Source organism: Corvus cornix, chromosome 4, assembly GCF_000738735.6.
Source record: "Corvus cornix cornix isolate S_Up_H32 chromosome 4, ASM73873v5, whole genome shotgun sequence".
NCBI lineage: Eukaryota > Metazoa > Chordata > Aves > Passeriformes > Corvidae > Corvus > Corvus cornix.
The window spans coordinates 48,298,415-48,316,210 of record NC_046334.1 but is presented as its reverse complement, the minus strand read 5'-3'; the positions used below and the strand labels follow the sequence as shown (position 1 = coordinate 48,316,210).

The following is a 17,796-nucleotide window of genomic DNA, read 5'->3' as shown; positions in this document are numbered from 1 at the left end:
TTACTGGAAAGCCCTTGGGAACAGGTAAAAGGAAATCGGCGCAGAAAAACAGTAAATCAAGGGAAGTCACTGGAATTAAGAACTTAGCATTCAAAATGATGAAGATGTCTCTCAGTGAAAAAAAGGAAGAAGTTACAAATTCTAAGAGACTAAACATAAAACTATAATTAGACTACCATTTGCTTTGTAAAGGTTGTGGCTAAATTTCCAGGTGTTCATTTTCCCCGTAAGTAATTTGACTTGCCTATGACATCAAAACACAAATTGATGGCTTGATTCACTACTTCCCCTGACATTCAGATCATGCAGGTCAGGATGAGAATGCGCATAAAGTGCTGCAGAATAGAGCCATTGTTGGCTACTTGTTTTAGACAGTAGGAATGATAATAGGAAGTGTAGGACAAAAATGGATCTAAATGTTTCTAAACCATCTTTTCTGAACTCTACAACTAGTGCAACCATATGAGTCTGTCCCCATTCCAACATGAGAATGCCATTAATGCCTGGTAAATCAAAGCGCCTGATTTTTACATCCATACCCTGCAGTCACTTGAGATGTTTATCTCTGCCTTATTACTATCAGATTTACTCCCTGATACAGCAGGGCCAAATCTGTCATGTTTACAATTGCTGATCTTCCAAATTCACACAATTCCCACTTACATGCAACTAGATCCTGCCTAGTTGCAGCCACAATTTACTCCAGGGTCATGCCTCCAACTTGGCCTCTCTGTTCCTGTTTTTGTAGCCTTGCAGTAAAGAAATGGATTTTTTCCATAAATGAGTTGTGAATTTTAAGGAATTGGCTAAGTATACATTACCCTTTGTTTACTTCTCATGACCTCTACTCTGAACTAGTTCCATCAGAATTCAGCAAAATGAATTCCAGAACGGCTTGCATAAGAGTTCTTAAAAAAAACCCCCAAATATGACAGCAATGGGAAATATTTTTACCAAAGGCGCTTTCAATTCAGAGAGTCACTAGCCTGAGGACAAACTGATCATCTAATTTACCTCTGACCTGAGAAGGATTAGGAACAGAATTACTTTTGTGTATTCTTGAGCAGTTTGCCATACTAAGCTTCTGCATAAGTGCTTCCAGTATCAGGAGCCTCTGTCCCAGAATCACTGGCCCTCTGTCTAGGGACAGAAACACTTTGTAAATAATTCACCAAAGAGTTCAAAACAATCAATAAATTGAGGATTATCAAGATCATAGGAATATGCATCAAGAAGAAAGACTCTCTAAAACACTGAAGAAATAATCTGCTGCTGTTTATTTCCTTCACATTTCCATTTATTTCATCTATTTACTTTTTCTAGCTCTTTCTACAAATATCTTCATTTTCTCTTCCACTTCACACTTAGATTTTTTTCGAGTTGTTACTGCACACATCTCCAATTTCTTTTGATGGCTCAATATTTCTAATATTATATTTTAAAATATCATTTTATGCATTCTGTGCTTTATCGCCATTATATAAATGTTTTATTCTCCTAAAACTAAAACCAACAAACAGATTTTCGAGGGGCAGATAGAATTACGCAGGTTTGTATTTTGCCTGTTCCAATACAGTTCTGCCTTTCAGGAGACATTTTTAGGGGTTGTCTTTACTTTGTATGGAGTTTTCCTGCAGTTACAGCAGGCAGTGGTTTTGTGGCAGTTTTAAAATATAATGTTACTATGCATTAAAAACAGTACAATGGTGTTTTGGACAGCAACACCTCTTAAAAAAAAACAGAAAAAACAAGAAAACATGCCTGTGTTCCCTCTGTTGTACCAGCCTGTTCCTGGCCAATTCTTCAATATCCCAAAGCAGGGTCACTCATTCTTCTGTCACAAAAAACCTCCAAACCTAAACATATAAATTCTGGATATTAATTAGTAATTACATACTAATACAAGCTGTTTTTTTAAAAACAAATTCATATACATTTTCACTTGATTTACTATGTCCATTAAATATTTACATAATTGCATTCCAGTTACTCTCTAGGATATATATTATATTATAAATACTCAGAACAGAATTTTTATTTTAATTATTATTTATTTCCACTTTTACTACCTTCTCAATACAATTTCTTTTCTTTAAGCTGTAAGACTGTCAAAACACCATTATTTTGAGGCCATCTACCTGTTAGCTTGATTTTTTATTTCATTATCAGCCATTAGGAAAAAGACCAGTAAGTCATAGAATCTAATTTTGTTAATGGAACTTAATGCAACTGTAGGCAATCTGGAAATAAGTAAATAACCCCTTGCCCCTCCAACAACCATGAACAAACTGTAAGAAGACTACCAGAAAATACATCTCAGAAAACTGTTAGAAGTGCAAAAAGTCCATAAAGTAAAGCACATGGGTATGCAATCAGGAGCTGCTGTCCTTCCATAGCCAATGCAGAGGTAAAAATTTTGGAGGCTGACAAACTGCACCATCCAATAATAAACAGAGCTAACACAGTTCCTGGGATCCCCCTAGGAGAAAAAAAAAAACACAGAAGAAACATGATAGAGTCCACATATTATTAAATGTAGTATCAAATCTTAACCAAACTCAAGTTCTTGTCTAGCAGCATGTTGTTGATAAAGTAACAACCACTGGAAGAACCAAGAACTAACTGACATAATGAAAGTCAAGCACGAGAGCAAATTAAAATTGTAACCATAGACAAAAAAGTAATTTGTTCAGCAAGGATAAAGGCTTCATCAGAAGTACTGCTAAAAGGACTGTACATTTCCAAATAAATCTTCTGGGCCTCCAGCAGATGCAGCTGCTGAAGTTTAATATTAAATTTAGCCAAGTTCCTATTTAAGCCAAAATCATCTTATAGAAATTGTTAGGTTCTAAAATGACACGACAGACCTACTCTTCCATCAGGAAGCCTGATGATCTGGAGGGGTTGCATTTTTGTAACACTGAGAACAGATTTTAAGTGTGCCTTAGATTCTGAGGAGAGACTCTGAAAGACTCACACCAGTGGGATGGGCAGAAAGGTCTCCCAGGAAAAAGCTTGACTGGCCTTTTAAAGAAGGGAGCACACTGAGCACAAAGTAAGGAGTGGGAAAAGAACCACCAAGAAAAAATATTTTGCTCATGTTGGCATCCTTCTCTGCACACTGAAAGGACCGTGACTTTCTGCCCTACCTCTTGGTGACTGCTGGGCCCTTTTGAAGTTACATTGTGCCACCTTTCTGGAGCAGGGAGGCCTGGAGAACTGATGATTATGGAACTATGGTTAAAACCCTGCTGAAATACTCCTGCAGATTACAGAGGGCTCACTATTAAACCCTGTGGGAACAAAATCTTGCCAATAAATAATGTTTCACATATGCTTTATTTGCACTCTATTTGCAGCCTGCTTCTGTAAAATGCATGAGATCATGTGCATAATACACTGCTGAAGTACATAATGAGATAGCTGCTTTACACACTTTTGCCGTATCAGTCTCAAGGACTTTGAGAAAGAATAAACCTCTGCCACTCCTAAAGGCTTTCCTGGCACCCCACACTTCCAAAGCATCAGCATAACAGAACCAGAAGGGAAAAACAGACTGCATATACATAGGTAGGTCCTTTTATCAGAAATCATCTCCACAAATATCATTATTGCAACTAAACCATGATGAATAAAGCCGTCCTTAGGTAATTTACTTAGTTTACTTAATGCAATCACATCACATAAAATAGTTCATTTCTTAGCAATCCAGTCACCAGGCCAATAAGGTACTTGGTGTTGTCAGCTCTTGGGCCGTTGAAGGAGGAAGGAAAGAATCGATTTTACGGTGACTCTGCACCTCATTGCAACTTCAACAAGTTAAAAATAAAACATTAAAGACCATGTGATTTCATATCCTCAGTTTAAGTGTTCTTTAAACCTATACAGTGGCATTCAGGGAAATTCCACTGGGCTTTGTAAAGCAAGTTCCTGGCCTCTTCTCCAAGTAGAGATTCTAAGTTACCTAAACAGTGAGCCAGAAATTCAGAGCTGGTATGGATGTCTCTTTGAGCAGGTACCCATGCTGGCAGAGGGATGGGATGCAATAGGAACATACTGTGCAATGACAATTTTCAGCTAGCATAATGACCCTTTAGGGGGCTATCACAATTTAGAGCTGTGGCTGCTCTGCCTTGCACTGAAGTCCAATGGCCTCTCATGGTTTGTTCCAGGACTGGCAGAGAGCAGGATGGAAAAGTGACATAAAAATTATATTGGAATAAAGAGGTAACGCTGTGCATTTACAAATTCAGTCCTCGATCTAATGATGCGTTACTGCCAAAAGGAATGGTTTGGCAGAGAGCTCGTGTCTGGCACATCCACGAGGGTCAAATCATCTAGCATGGGAGAAGGGCAAAAAGCAGATTTCATGCTTACAGTGACCAAGAGGACTGGGGCTGTATTGGTGTGAGACTGAGATGGAGGGACACACGTGAGTGGACCCTTTCCACTACTCTCTCTCTCTCACATCCTGCAGATGCTGTCACCAAAAGGGTCCTTTACATCAGCTGGGTCTAATAATTTCTTTCTCCATTCTTACATTCATTTCCTTCACTGTTTAGTTAGGGAAGTAGCTTTATCACCCTGTTTGGGGATTCGATATTAAAGAATTGTTGTTTGCTTTCCGCAAGAAAAAAGTCTATTGATGTTTCTCCCAGAAAGACAGCCTAATAAATTTGGGCTCACACGTCGTAACAGCATAGATGGGCACAAACAAATCTAGTTCCATGCAGGTTTGAGTAAGAGAAGTGGTTTTCTCCTCAGTACTATTTGGTACCCCAAATGTTCCATATTTTGCTTTATTTAGTTATGAAAATCGAAAATTATTTGATTACTATGTATCTTTGCCATAGATCAGTGCATTATCTTACATATATTTTTGGTGAAAAAAATTCAGATTATTTCTTTGAACTTTGAACTAGAAATAATGTTTTTATAAATATTTTTTTTAAATCATGAATGTATTGCTCTTTCTTTTACCATTTTAAATAATTTTTTAAATTAAAAATAATGAAATGTATGTTGGATTTAAAAGCTGCCACTTAATTTTAATAGCATGTTTGCAATAGTTAGCCTTGGTACTTGCTATGTTCAAGCAGTTTCATACAGCATACGAGAAAGGACTGCAGAATCCTGTCAATAGGTACTTAATGTTATCAATTTATTTTAGAAATAACTGTTTAATTTTTAAAAGGCTATCACACTTTAGTATTTATGGATTTTCAAAAGATGTGTTTTCTGTAAGTTCACAGCATTTTACAAACGTGTGGTGTGTGCTTGGGGATTCCTTGTACAGACAACAGTACCCTGCACAGTTGTAACAGCTGGTTTGGAATTCACCCCATCTGTCTTACGATTATGTATCTGCACATTTTATTAGTCTGGATTATTAAACAGGTTAATCAAGAAAATATGGGAAGTGTAGGAGAACAGAGAATAAACAGCTTCTTCAGTGTCACTATCATCCATCTTATCAAGGACAGCTCAGAAACACTTTAATACATGGAATATGGTCAGGTTAAGCCAACATAGCTCCACAGAACAATGCAACAAGAATTTGCCAAAACTTCATTCCACCACAAAATTTCCTTAAAACAAAAAAAATATATATACACATATGTAAGAATGCTGCTTTTCCAAAGAAAACAAACAAGGGCATTTTCTTGTTCATATGCTAAGTTCCATATGTTACAGATTGGAGAGTTAAAAATATGAGAGAACGAAAAAGACTAAGGAGGGAAACCATCATTAATAACATGTTAACAATAGGTAAAAGCACTGCTCAAGGCCTTCAGGCAAAATCTAGGACTTGCTTGTACTTAGCTGTGTGTGAACAGGGAGAGAAACACTGTGTCTCAAAAGGCTTACCAAAAAAAGGGGAATGAAAGGCTTGCCAAAAAGTTTCCTATTCACAGGATATGACTGAACAACCCCCCACATGTGCACAGATACATACACCGCTACACATTTGGGTTTTCAAAGTACTCAGTTCTTTTCAGGTTTGCAATTGCACCATAACAATACCTCAGAATATGCAACTCTATCTTAAACACTTATTCTAATTCTCCACATATTACTTGGCTATTTCATTCTGTCCCACAGAAGTCAAGAGGAAAGGAAACAAAGATGGGAGGCCTGATGCTATGAAAAAAAAAAGAAACAGGAGAACCAGCTATATAAACCCAAAGTTCAGCTGTTGCTTTCAAAATTGATACCTGAGTTTGGCCACTGTTGGCTTTGCAAAACAAAAATCACATCTGAGGCTGCTGCAAAAATCAACAGCACTCTCAGTCCAAGTGGAAAGCAGTGGAATTAAAGACTCATATCAAAATGAATGTATACCAGCCCTCTCAAATACAGTCCAGTTTAGTCTGTTTCCACCTATGAATACAAACTAAATGGTATTAGAGTTTCAGAAGCAAAAATTCACTACATGACCATTTATAAAATGTTTTGCACAACACCAGCCATCTGAGTTACTGTTCTTCATAGGATTCCTGTTGCCATGGACTGGTACTTACTGCAGTGAGAAGACAACTGCAGAAGAGGACAGGATCACCATGGGCAGCAGGCAGTAGCCCAGGACACTTGCAACGCAGCCATGTGAGACTCCTGAGACGCTCATCAGGTTCAGCAGGGCATGCATGGCCAGGCACCCGATGGCGCTCATTCCGTACACGTAGCCAAAATGAACTTTTCCTGCCTGGAATAAATATGAGTAAGCATGAGGTGTTGGAAGTGAGCAGTGATCACAAAGTGCTAGCAGAAGACAGAATTAGGCTTAGGTTTGTTACTTCTTCTTGTTGATACTGTCTCTCTGCTTCACCTACAGTTGTGAACCACAGCTGATACTTTTGGGTGATTTTTGCATAAAAATAATTCCAAGGTGCAATTGAGAAAATGTGCATGTCTCAAAGTTACAAGGCTGATTCTCAGTCTTACTGTCATTGGCCTCTGAACACAACTGGAATTGGTTGGGAGACTTGGGTAAGTTTAACTGGCAACAAGCTAAGAAGAAATTATGGAAAGCACATTTTAAATTAAAGTCATTAAAAATCAGTTTAGTTTCAGGAAACATCTTTTTAGTAAGTTTATATGGGGCTGTGGAAAGTGTCCTCAGTAATATGATGACCCAGGTTACCTGATATGCTTCACATTTTATTACAAACCTTCTGCTTTAAGCAGGTCTGCAAAAAATTAGTAAAATTTTGCTTAATCTATGCTGGTTTTCAGGGTAAATGTGACCATTCTTCCCCTCGACTACCATTAGAAAGGCATGTCTCTGTGCCTAGACCAATACAACATGTTTATTTCAACATAAAACCCAGTAGTAACTGTCAGCTTGTGTTCTTCTTTTGTTCTAATGAATGAAAAAGATTTTTTTTCCTTCCAGTTTTTATTCCATTGTTTGAATTTATTGCCTACGAAAGGTACCAGCCTGGAGCCTGGACCTTGATGTTTTCTAATTTATACACAACGCTAGTAAAACAGGCAACTGTGGCCACAGCACCACCAATTCCTTCATCTCCTGCCATCCTTTTCAAGGATCACCTCCAAGCATAAGGGCATTCTTCACTCCCCAAAATAAACAGTCACAAAAGACTGTTAAACATTTTTTTTCTCTCTCGTCAAGCTGCTACCAAATTAAATACTGAATGTTGGCTATGCTATACTGTCATTTTCACATCTGTACCTCAGAAAAATATTCCTAAATCAGATATCTGGTTTTTTCTTGGAACTTTGTATCCTAATGATAGGATGCACCTGTGAAGGACAAAGTTCAGACCTGGAACTTAACCATTAACTCAGAACCATGGAGTAAATGTCTCAAATGAAGGGCCACTATGCATTGCCTTCCTGACACATGACAAGGTATATGTACAGACATAAAACACAAGTGTGTTTGTTCATACACACGCACACACACACATATCTATATGTTGCACACACTTGTGGTGGCCGGTGAACCTGCGTTACAAGGGACAGAGAGTTCTCCGTAAGACAAGTCCCTAGAACCACAAGAACCTCCCCAGGTTAGGGTGAACAGAAAGGCCTCTCCCAGGACGCTCGTTCTGTTGCGGTAATCTACCCCAGTTCTGTGTTCGTGGTTGGCTGTTGGCCCTTGCCCCTCACCACTCCCCCAGAGCTTCCCCATTGGTCCCCATTCCCTAGTCCTGCCTTTTCCCCACCCCCAGATAAAATCCTGAGTTCTCCATTGTTGTCCTTTGCCTCTGAACCTTTGACAGTGTGGAAGCAATAAATTCTCCTGTGGGAACCCATGCAAATACCCTTCCTGCCTCTTTGCCATCATCATCATTGCTGAAGCTATCTGTGCGTTTGTGCATGCACGCGTGTGACCCCACGGAGCCGGAGAGGGACAGTAATACACACTATATATTATATATTGCATATGATAAACCATGTTAGACTCAAAACTGAATAGGTGGTCTCAGTTTCCTAATAATGCTGGGGCTTATGGTTGGATTCTGTTGTGATGGATTAGGTGGAAACATTGTTGAAACTTTCACCATGTTTTGGGATATTTGCTAGTTTATCTCCCATGATGACTAAGGAGGATTGAGAAGACTTCTGACTTTACCTATCCATACATTTTAGTGAAATCTGGGGGAAATAAATTTTGAGGACCCTTCTCTGCCCTCTCTTCCTGTATCCATGTGTGTGGAAACTGATCACTGGATGCCAGCAGTATTTGAGCTGGACAGATGTGAAGGAGCACTGTGCAGAAGGCCTTGCCTAGTGATGACACAGCTTGAAAGTCCTGATGCTGCAGGTTGGTGGCAGCTCACCAGCTCTCATTGGAGAGCAGTGCATGAATGTGAAAGGCAACCTGAGTTAATGAGACCTGACTTTACATCAGCAACACTATCCTGTCTGCAAATTGACCTGGCTCACTGCTGAGCCCTTCTCTGGTCCCAGTCCTCAAGGTTAAGTCGGGTACAGCCAGGTTGCCTATATCCTTCCATCATCCCTGGCCTTTTCCCCATTACCGTCTTGCACCGTAAGGAATAATCTATTCCTGAAACAACAGCATAAGAAATCTTCCTATTTAGGTACAGACTCCTTTGCTGGCATTTGCATACTCGTGGTATAAAATAATCAGGAAAAATTGCTTGAACGAATAAAATTAATGATAGCTAGAAATAGTGTGGGAAGGCAATAATAGCTCAGATGATTAGCAATTAGAATTTCAGTTATTAAAGATATGTAGTAAGTTTAACACCCACATTGTTTTGGGGCAGCCTTTGCTATAGACCAACTAAGTAAAATTCTGCCTCAAAACAGATGCATCACCTATGAGCTATATTTTAGACTGTTTGTTTCAGTGTATTTAACTATTCTACATGGCACTACATAGTAGCTTGGTTTAAGACTAAGAGATTCCTCAGCCAGAGATGAAGGGAGCACTAGCACCAGCAGCTAGCTGAGATCTCCACTTGGTGAAATGTTGGATTTGTGGTGCAAGGATATGAGAGAAGAAAAAAAAAAAAAAAAAGCATCTGAACATGTTGGTTCCAATTTTAGTCTTACTTAACATATGTAAATATATTGACTCACACACACGGGAATACTCCCAGTTCACAGTGATGTAAGCAAAACCAGAATCAGGCTTGATTAGTCTGACAGGCTTTGATGAATGGAAAGAGCTAAATCTGTCCTGCAGAAGGAGCAAGGTTAGGAGAAAGTCAGACTTTGTGGGCTTGTTTGCATGTGCCTGGAGTGGGTACTACGACCTTTAGCTGAAGCAGATGGGGAAGTATGATTTCGTACAAATGACAGTGTAACATGCAAAGCAGCTGAGACTTGGGCTTCTGCTAAATTTTGTGCTGCTGTTGTTTCTCTATCTACAATGGAGCTGCCCAATTTTACACTAACATGAGGAAGAACAAGTCCTGCTGCCAGACTAGCAGCCTTTTCCTCTTTTTCTCTGAAAGAACTGCTATCCTTTGAAGAATATCTTTGCATAATTTTCCATAGTTAAAAAGCTGAAACTAAAGAAAATGTATACATTATTTTTAGAAACAAGCTCTCAACCAAATTATGTTCCTGGTGCTATCAGAAGATACTTATTTAAGTACAGAAGGATATCATAGTTTACACAGCTGAAGAGACACGTTAATATTCAAATACATCTGAGATAAAATGGTAGCCTGAATTTCTAAGATAAACCCATAGACTTGCTTCTGTGAAGTTATGGAACAAAAACACTGGATTGTATCAGAGGTGTTCTGCTGCCCTGAAACTGGGGCATTGAAAATACTTGGTTTTCTAATGACACCTAAAATGTGTAATAGCCCAGAAAAAGTATGATAATGAAAGTAATTTATTTCAATAATAATAGTTTAATATTCATTATAATCATTGGCTATTCAGGGAGAAAAATCAACAGGAAACATTTTTTCCATTCTTTCTTTTAACTTGCTTTCCTTCCATTTTCTTGATTATAACTAATTCAACTTTCTCCTTTTACTACCCTCATACATTTATTTCTCCAGGTGGAAAATAGCCTGTCTTCTCTAGCTTCCCACCTTCTTTTCCTTTTATTCCCTTTCCTCCTGCCTCTTCCACCCTTTTAAAAGATTTTTATTTTTATAGGGACATAAATAATAATACTACTTGCCATTTATATTGCAGTTTGCACATTCAAGGTACTGCACTGACATTACAAATTGAGTAAGAACTTTCAAGAATCTTCTGATTCAGCACTATTTATCACAGAGGAAATGGAGAATTAGAGCCCCTTTCCTCTCACCTCCTAGCAGAGCAGTAAAGCCCTTCCCAGAATGGTCCCACCTTATCCCTGTCTGATGAATTGCTGCCAGCAATCAGAGCTGTACTTCAGCAACACCGGAGAGCCCCTGTTGCCAGTGATATATAGATGAATCTGCAATTCTGTACAACCCTGTTAAACTTTCCTCCTGTAGGAAAGCCATATTCATAAAGAAGAAGGAGGTCAAATACAGGCTACTATAATGTGTTAAGCAGACAATATAGAACAAAGAATATAAAATAAGAAAGTACTAGAGAAATTTATAGGAAGGTATTGCAAATTTAAGGGGGAGGGAAGACTGTTTCCATTTCTTTTTTTTTCCAATTATTCTAGCTGTATAGAGATTTTTTTTTTTAATGTATATGTAGATGTATATCTAAAATAACATTGAAAGAAGATAATTTTAAAATAGTAGCAAGTGTTAGAAAAATGGGGCTGGCCTGCTATTCCTTTTTATTCCCTCCTTTAAAACCTGTTCGGAGCCTCTTCAGATTATATATGGCACAGATCTGTCCTTTGTTCATATTAAATCCCACCCCAAAAATGGTGTGGTCTCTTCTTTCCACTGAAAGTAATACATCACTTTACCTGTGTCACCTTTACACTGCATTTAAACTTTATGCAGGTACTTTCAAAGTAGGGAGAATTTTTAATACATAATCCCAGAAAAACTGGCAGCAAATGACTCATTTTATGCCAGTACTTCATCTTCTGCAACTTCACACTCATTATCACCTAGGCATTAGCTTGTTAGAAAAGAAATCCCTTAAGATTTCTACCACATCCTACCATCAGCAATGTTGCTCCAAGGGCCAAACAGAAAACCATGGGTCCAGTGAGGTCTGTCTCATTCATAATGCTGCCATCTGCAGGCTTCATTGGATTTAGAACAGTTAATGTTTTTTGCCATATATGCTCAAAATTGATCCCAAGTTCTGCAACAAGAAATTTCAGGATTTTGTTAATTGCTCCCAAGAAAACAACACTTTTACAAAAACCCATTAGACACCACAAAACTACAAACAAATGCTTCAATGAAGATAATATTGTAGGATGACATATTCTGTAACAGGAACAAAATGTCCCTGCTATATACCCAGTATATTTGAGAGTGAGCTTTGATTCTAAATTGGAATATTAATTTATTAAATCCAATTTTAGGCAGTGAACCAAAAAATGCCCTCAGCACTTTTTAGTTAATATTTGTTTTTCCTATATTTAAAACACATGTATCTAATGCCACACTAACTTAGATGTTGAAAAATACATTAATTAACAGTAACTGCAGAATTTAAGATACTCTAGAACACTGAGGACAGAGATATATGCTTTAATTGCGGCAAATCTGACAAGAAATGTGTCTTAAATCCGAACTGCCAAAAGCACTTAAAAATGACATTTTTCCCTTTCAAGGTAAGTTAATACTACTTTGTACAGTACTTTATAAGCTTGGGGTTTTGTGAGGGGTTTTCTTTGCATTTAAAATGTAATTAGTGAGACCCCTGGAAACAGAAAAAAATTCTTTCCCATTAAAGTTCATGGGAATTCTGCCATTAACTTTGCTAGGGCAAAGCTTTATCTTATAACTTCTGGAGAAACACTTAAGCTTGCACGAGTAATCATCTTCCCTGATTCTCCAGTAAGGGAAAAGTTAGGTTCAGATTTGCTGCCAGAGTGACTGAGACTGACAATGTGTTAGATCTGTTTGGAAAGCCAAGTCTTTATCTTGTTCCACCTCTCCATCATCTTGAGTTCAGCCAAAACACTGCATATATAAAGCTATTCTGCATCAAAATGTATGGTTTTGGTCAGATTTATGTGGTACACAGATAGGAATATCTCTGAAGCCTTGCAGATCACAAGCAGTTGTATTACAGCATCCTTTTCCCAGGGTGAACTGCATGGGAAGTTAAATGGTCTTAGAGGTAGAGATCTAGCAGTCACCTCTAGCAAACAGAGTGATCTTGCTGGCTTTAAGGCAGTAGTAGTCCCTTTTAAGTAGCAAAAACTCCAGTTGCCTTCCAGTATGCCAAACCAACAGGCTGAATATGCTCCTTTAACATTATGCTGAAATAATTACAGACAAATTCTCCATTTTTTTTTCTAATGTAGCATAGGTATTTTGCAAGCGACAAAATCAGCCACTAGCATTAGAATTGTCAATCACCATGAAGACAGACATTGCTCATATGGTTAAATGATCAACTAATTGAAACTTAAGGCAGCTTTCTCAATTCCTTTCCCACTGAAACAAGCAACTTAGCACCTGCAAACTACTAAATTTATTACTAGGTATGCAGAAAAGATGATTACCCATCTTTATTAATTATAGATTTTCCAATATGTATGCAGGAGAAACACAGTGGGAAAAAATATTGGAAAGGTGAATGCAAAACCTGTTGTATTGCTGCCATCTCGTGGTGGCACAGTGTATCTGCTCTGCGCCATAAGGCTGGATCAATCCACGGCCAATTCCGGGAAAATGTAGCTTTGGGGGCCAGGAGCTGCTGGCTGAAGCTCACATAGTGAGGCTGGGCAGCTCTGCCGCAGTTTCTCTGGTGAGTTTCACTAGCTGGCAAAGAAAAGTTAGAGGCACCCCCAGCAATCGCGCACGTCGTCTGTGGGATTATTTTTACCTTCTAGCAAAGGAGGTTCCTCGTCAAATCCGTCAGCGTAACCAAGCTGAGAAAGAGTGTGGGGACTGTGCGTTGGCTGCAAAATCTGACCCGTGTAGCCCTGAGGGGACAGAAGCATGTCTGATGGGACAAAAGCCCCGCCTGGAGGTTGCTTTTCTGTCGGGCTCCTAGGACAAGAAGCAAAGCACAGCAAAATTCGTAACTACAATGAGAAACATCTTAGAGCTACCCACAACGTCCCACCTACTTTTCACCTATTTTTAGTTTGGGGAAAGCGGAAATTTTCTGGGTACAATCCTCGCTGTGGGCAATGAGTGCTGAGCTGCTGACCGTGCCTTTGCTGCCCTGCCCTGTAACTCGCTCCGCAGCCAGGCAGAGCTCCTTGCCAGCCTGGCAAGCACCCACTTCCATGCCCACCCAGCACAGACAGCCACACAGGAACCCAGGCTGGATGAGGGGGAAAGGGAATTTAGGAGCTGTGAGGGCACCCACTGATTCAGGCACTTCTGACTTTTTTGCCCAGCAGCCTGGTGGGACTCCTCAGGTACGTCCGTACTGCTAATGAAAGAACCACATATTTAGATTTTTTCCTTGAATCTGAGAAGGATCCTAAAGAATTTCTTGCAATATGCATCGTAAATTTCACATTAATAACATGAAGCTCAGTTACTCCTACTAGGTAAGCAACCTGTAACAGCTATACTAATAAAAGTAGCACGAAATCAAATCCTTTTAAAAAGAAAAGTTCAATTATAATCATTCTACCTTTCAGAAGGTCTAGATGATGTCTTGAACCTCTTTCCTGCTCCTGCAAGCCCCAAAGCTAGCCCTGAAGCCATCATCTGCTGAAGAGGGAAGCTGAAACAACACCCGTACTTACTTTCTGCTTTCGCAGAGGTTTTCGTCTGAGCCATAGCTGTTGCAACCTTCTTCCTGGTCGTCTATAGTATAATTAGACTGGTAAAAGTCGAAGTGAAACTGCTCAAAATTTGACATTCTGGTTGGAAAAATGATTGCAAATATCAGTAAATAGTCCTAAACTTAAATGAAAATAGCAAGTAAAGCCACAAAGTCAAAAGAATCTTTCTGTAGAAGGTCATGATAATTTGCAAGTGAAAAAAAAAGACCTTTTACTTTCTTTAGCTGTAACACAAGGAGTTCATCTGCTCTTACTGTAAATTACAGTATATTAATTTACAAGTGGTATATGAGACTTCCTTTCTTGTTACTGTTACCAAAATAATTTAATTTTGAATATATATATATACACACATAAACTATTGTTTTAAACAGTTCATTTTCCTACTTTCAATTAAAAAAGAAAAGTGACCATATCTCAGTGTTTAGAAATTAAGGTTTTAGGAAGTATTTTGGATTTCAAAACCAATTCCTATTTACAGTTATTTACGTTTCACAATATTATATATGACTCTCATAAAACAATAGAAAAAAAAAATTGTTCACAAAATTTGTGATTTCTGTTCAAGGACACAGCTATAGCTGGCATATCATTAGTACCAGAGAAACATTCTCACTGGCTAGCAACATGACTGGTAAAAGACAGCATACTTAATGATTGAATTGGATTGATGATTGGATGATTTCTTGGTGAAAGAAAACATGTTAAAGCATATCTTTCCTTCCTACTGCATGGGTTTCACCACTTGGCTAGCACTTAGATAGTTAAACCCTTAAAACCCACAGAGAAGTTACATAACCTGGCTGATAACCATATCCATATAAAATTTACTTAGATTTTTATGTGAGATATTAATCTCTCCTAACATTTCCCATTTTTTTCACTTTTGTTCTTATTTCCAACTTTCCAAATGCCACTGGCAAAATATGCTTTGGACCTCACAGTTATTCTCAGAGTTATCTCAATATTTATCAAGCCCACTCTGCTTATGGGAAATATCTTTGCAAATCTCTTTGTAAGATAAAAGTGATAAAGATTAGTATTTCATCAGGGACCTTGAAATGCTGCATATTAGAGTTCCTGATTTTTTTCCCGTTATCAGACTAATTTTTGGCGACCTATTTCCTTATTTTACCTAGAGTTCAAAGTAGAAATTATTCTTATATTATTTTCTTAACTGCTGATCAATTATGCAGGTTTCCCAAATTTAGAAGAGAAATAATTTTTACATGTTAAATATGAAGTAATATAAATTAATTGTACCAAGCTATTTCCTGTGGCTTTGTTTGGAATTGCCCACCACTTAGGCATTTGTTCAATGAAGATTTCACATGGAGTATGTTTTAAGAAACTTGAGTTGGTAGCTCTACCTCAATAGTTCAATTCCAGTAAGTATTTAACGTCCTTTGCTGTCACTATACAGAATAAAATAATTGCTTAACCAGGTATGGTTAACTCTGTATGACAGAGTTCAGAAGAGTTAAATTTCTTTTCCAAAAGAATTTGGAGTTAAGGTTACTTACTTTTTAAGGTATTGGATGAAAACTCCAGTCTGTTGAACTTACATGTTGGAGAAGACCTAAAATATCCTCTTGCTTCAACACGGATGAGCTTAGTGCTATTTATATGATTCTAAATTTGATATTTGAACAGATGCACATGAAGGAAAAAAACCTCACAACCTGTCAATATCAGGGCCAGCATTTAACAAGAGCTAACAACAATGGGCAGAGAAGAGTAGGAACCTTCGAGGAAAAATGAACAAAATGAATAAATATTGTTCCATATATTACAACTCAGTAATCTAGATTTCTTCTTAAGCAGGTATTTATGAAGATCTTGGTGGAGCTCTCATTAGCTGAGCTGTTAGACATTAAAAAGTTTTAACAATGTGCAATAATATGTGTTAAATTAGTGGGGTGAATACACTTACGTGAGGGTGTGTTTCCAGCACATAGAGCCCTAGAACTGCTGTGGGATGCTCCCTGGGAACACTGCGGCAGAGCGAGGGAGGGAGGGAGGCACTGCTGGGCCAGTTTCCCAATAAGCACTTGGGTGGTTAAAGTTAAGGAATGTAACATTAAATGATATGTATTATCAGGTAATAAATCTATGCCTCAGGTGCATATCCAATCCTGTGATGTTGAAGGCCAAATAATTCCATTTCATTAGCAGAATAATGATGCACTGTTAGCACATGACCGACAATGCTATGGAACAGTTATAGGCACATTTTCAAATAACTTAAAATGAAGTTTACCAAGTTTTTGCTAAATAAGTATGTCCAAGAAAGAGTCCAGAAATAAAGAATGGTGAGAAGCAAAAAGTGTAACATTCAATTCTGCAAATTACGGGTAATCTAACTATGGTATTTGTCACAGCTATTGTTAAATCTCCCTCACATCCTGCTATTTCTAGAGTAACAGTTCATGCTGCTACATTCACCAAGGTGAATTTTCATCTTCAACTCTTAGCAAACTGCTAATCTCTGTAATGTCTAATCATCTCAGTTTAGATAATGCGGTTTCATCTTGTTTATACCAAATCAGTGGGGGCAGTGATACAGGATTAACTTCTGTCCCTCAGGAAGGTAATTAAAAAAGTTCTTTTTAGGAACAGAAAGATCCTGATTTGCTAGGGTTTTGCCTGTTTATTTAAATCATAGAAGTGATTTGATTGCTTTTGCTACTTTCTGTTAGAAAAAGTTTTGTATATATACATATAAAATATATATATAATATATATATAATTACTGCATACAAATATATATACATCTAAACAAAAACCGGGAATAACTATCAGACAAAACACTTCAGAGAAGGAATTTAAATAGAAAAAAATACAATGAATAGTAGTTGAATAATACTTTAATAGCCATTAATATACTACAGTTAGACAAGAAAGCCACCTGTAAATTAAGAAGAGGAAAAAAATGGAACTTAAAATTGAGCCATATATATTTTCCCCCTTATATAAAATTACGGTCTACCTTATGATACATATTATACATAAATTATACATATATATTACATTAATATATCCCTGTGTATATACACATATAAATGGACTCATAAAATACAAAAATTAAAAATAATATTAGTTGGAAATGAGAAGTAGATGATTACGAAATTAAAAGAGGGTAAGTTTAAGTAGTTAATTGGAAAGTGGCTGATAGAAATGAGGACTACCCAAGTGCATTAAAAGCAGACAAAAGCTTACTACTACTGCCATGCTCCTATCAGACATAAAAATAAAAGTATCAATAAAACAAAAAGACAGATGCATTCAATTACAAATGCTAAAATCACAATTTTGAAATTCTGCATCTAAAAGTTTTAGAACAAATGGTTAAAAACTTTCTGTGTTGCTGAGTAACAAAACAACAGGAAAGTTTGGGAAGATCAAAATGAAGTAAATATGCTATCTTGTAAAAGGTTAAGTAAGATGCCTCA

The 17,796-nt window shown here is 37.7% G+C and overlaps 1 protein-coding gene across 3 annotated transcripts; it reads right to left on the bottom strand.

The window, feature by feature from the left end:
• Positions 1–1,259: 1,259 nt before the first annotated feature.
• Positions 1,260–17,013, bottom strand: YIPF7 (Yip1 domain family member 7). Of its 3 annotated transcripts, XM_010401730.4 has the most exons (6): positions 15,868–17,013; positions 14,306–14,422; positions 13,426–13,592; positions 11,579–11,724; positions 6,522–6,703; positions 1,260–2,479 (listed from the first exon to the last, which is right to left on the bottom strand). In XM_010401730.4, exons 2-6 carry the CDS (start codon positions 14,419–14,421, stop codon positions 2,317–2,319), a joined length of 774 nt encoding a protein of 257 aa, XP_010400032.1. In that variant the 5' UTR covers position 14,422; positions 15,868–17,013; the 3' UTR covers positions 1,260–2,316. The 3 variants fall into 3 exon arrangements, with proteins under 3 accessions (XP_010400032.1, XP_039407591.1, XP_010400033.1); XM_039551657.1 differs by having other exon boundaries at positions 14,306–17,013; XM_010401731.3 differs by lacking the exons at positions 14,306–14,422; positions 15,868–17,013 and adding an exon at positions 14,191–14,284.
• Positions 17,014–17,796: the final 783 nt, after the last annotated feature.

Coding starts and splice junctions, on each gene's coding strand:
- YIPF7 (XM_039551657.1), bottom strand. CDS start 14,421: ATGTCAAATTTTGAGCAGTTTCACTTCGACTTTTACCAGTCTAATTAT. Junction 11,725..13,425: donor GGAACCTCCTTTGCTAGAAG/GTAAAAATAATC, acceptor TTCTTGTTGCAG/AACTTGGGATCAATTTTGAG. Junction 2,480..6,521: donor GCAGTTGTCTTCTCACTGCA/GTAAGTACCAGT, acceptor TTTTTCTCCTAG/GGGGATCCCAGGAACTGTGT.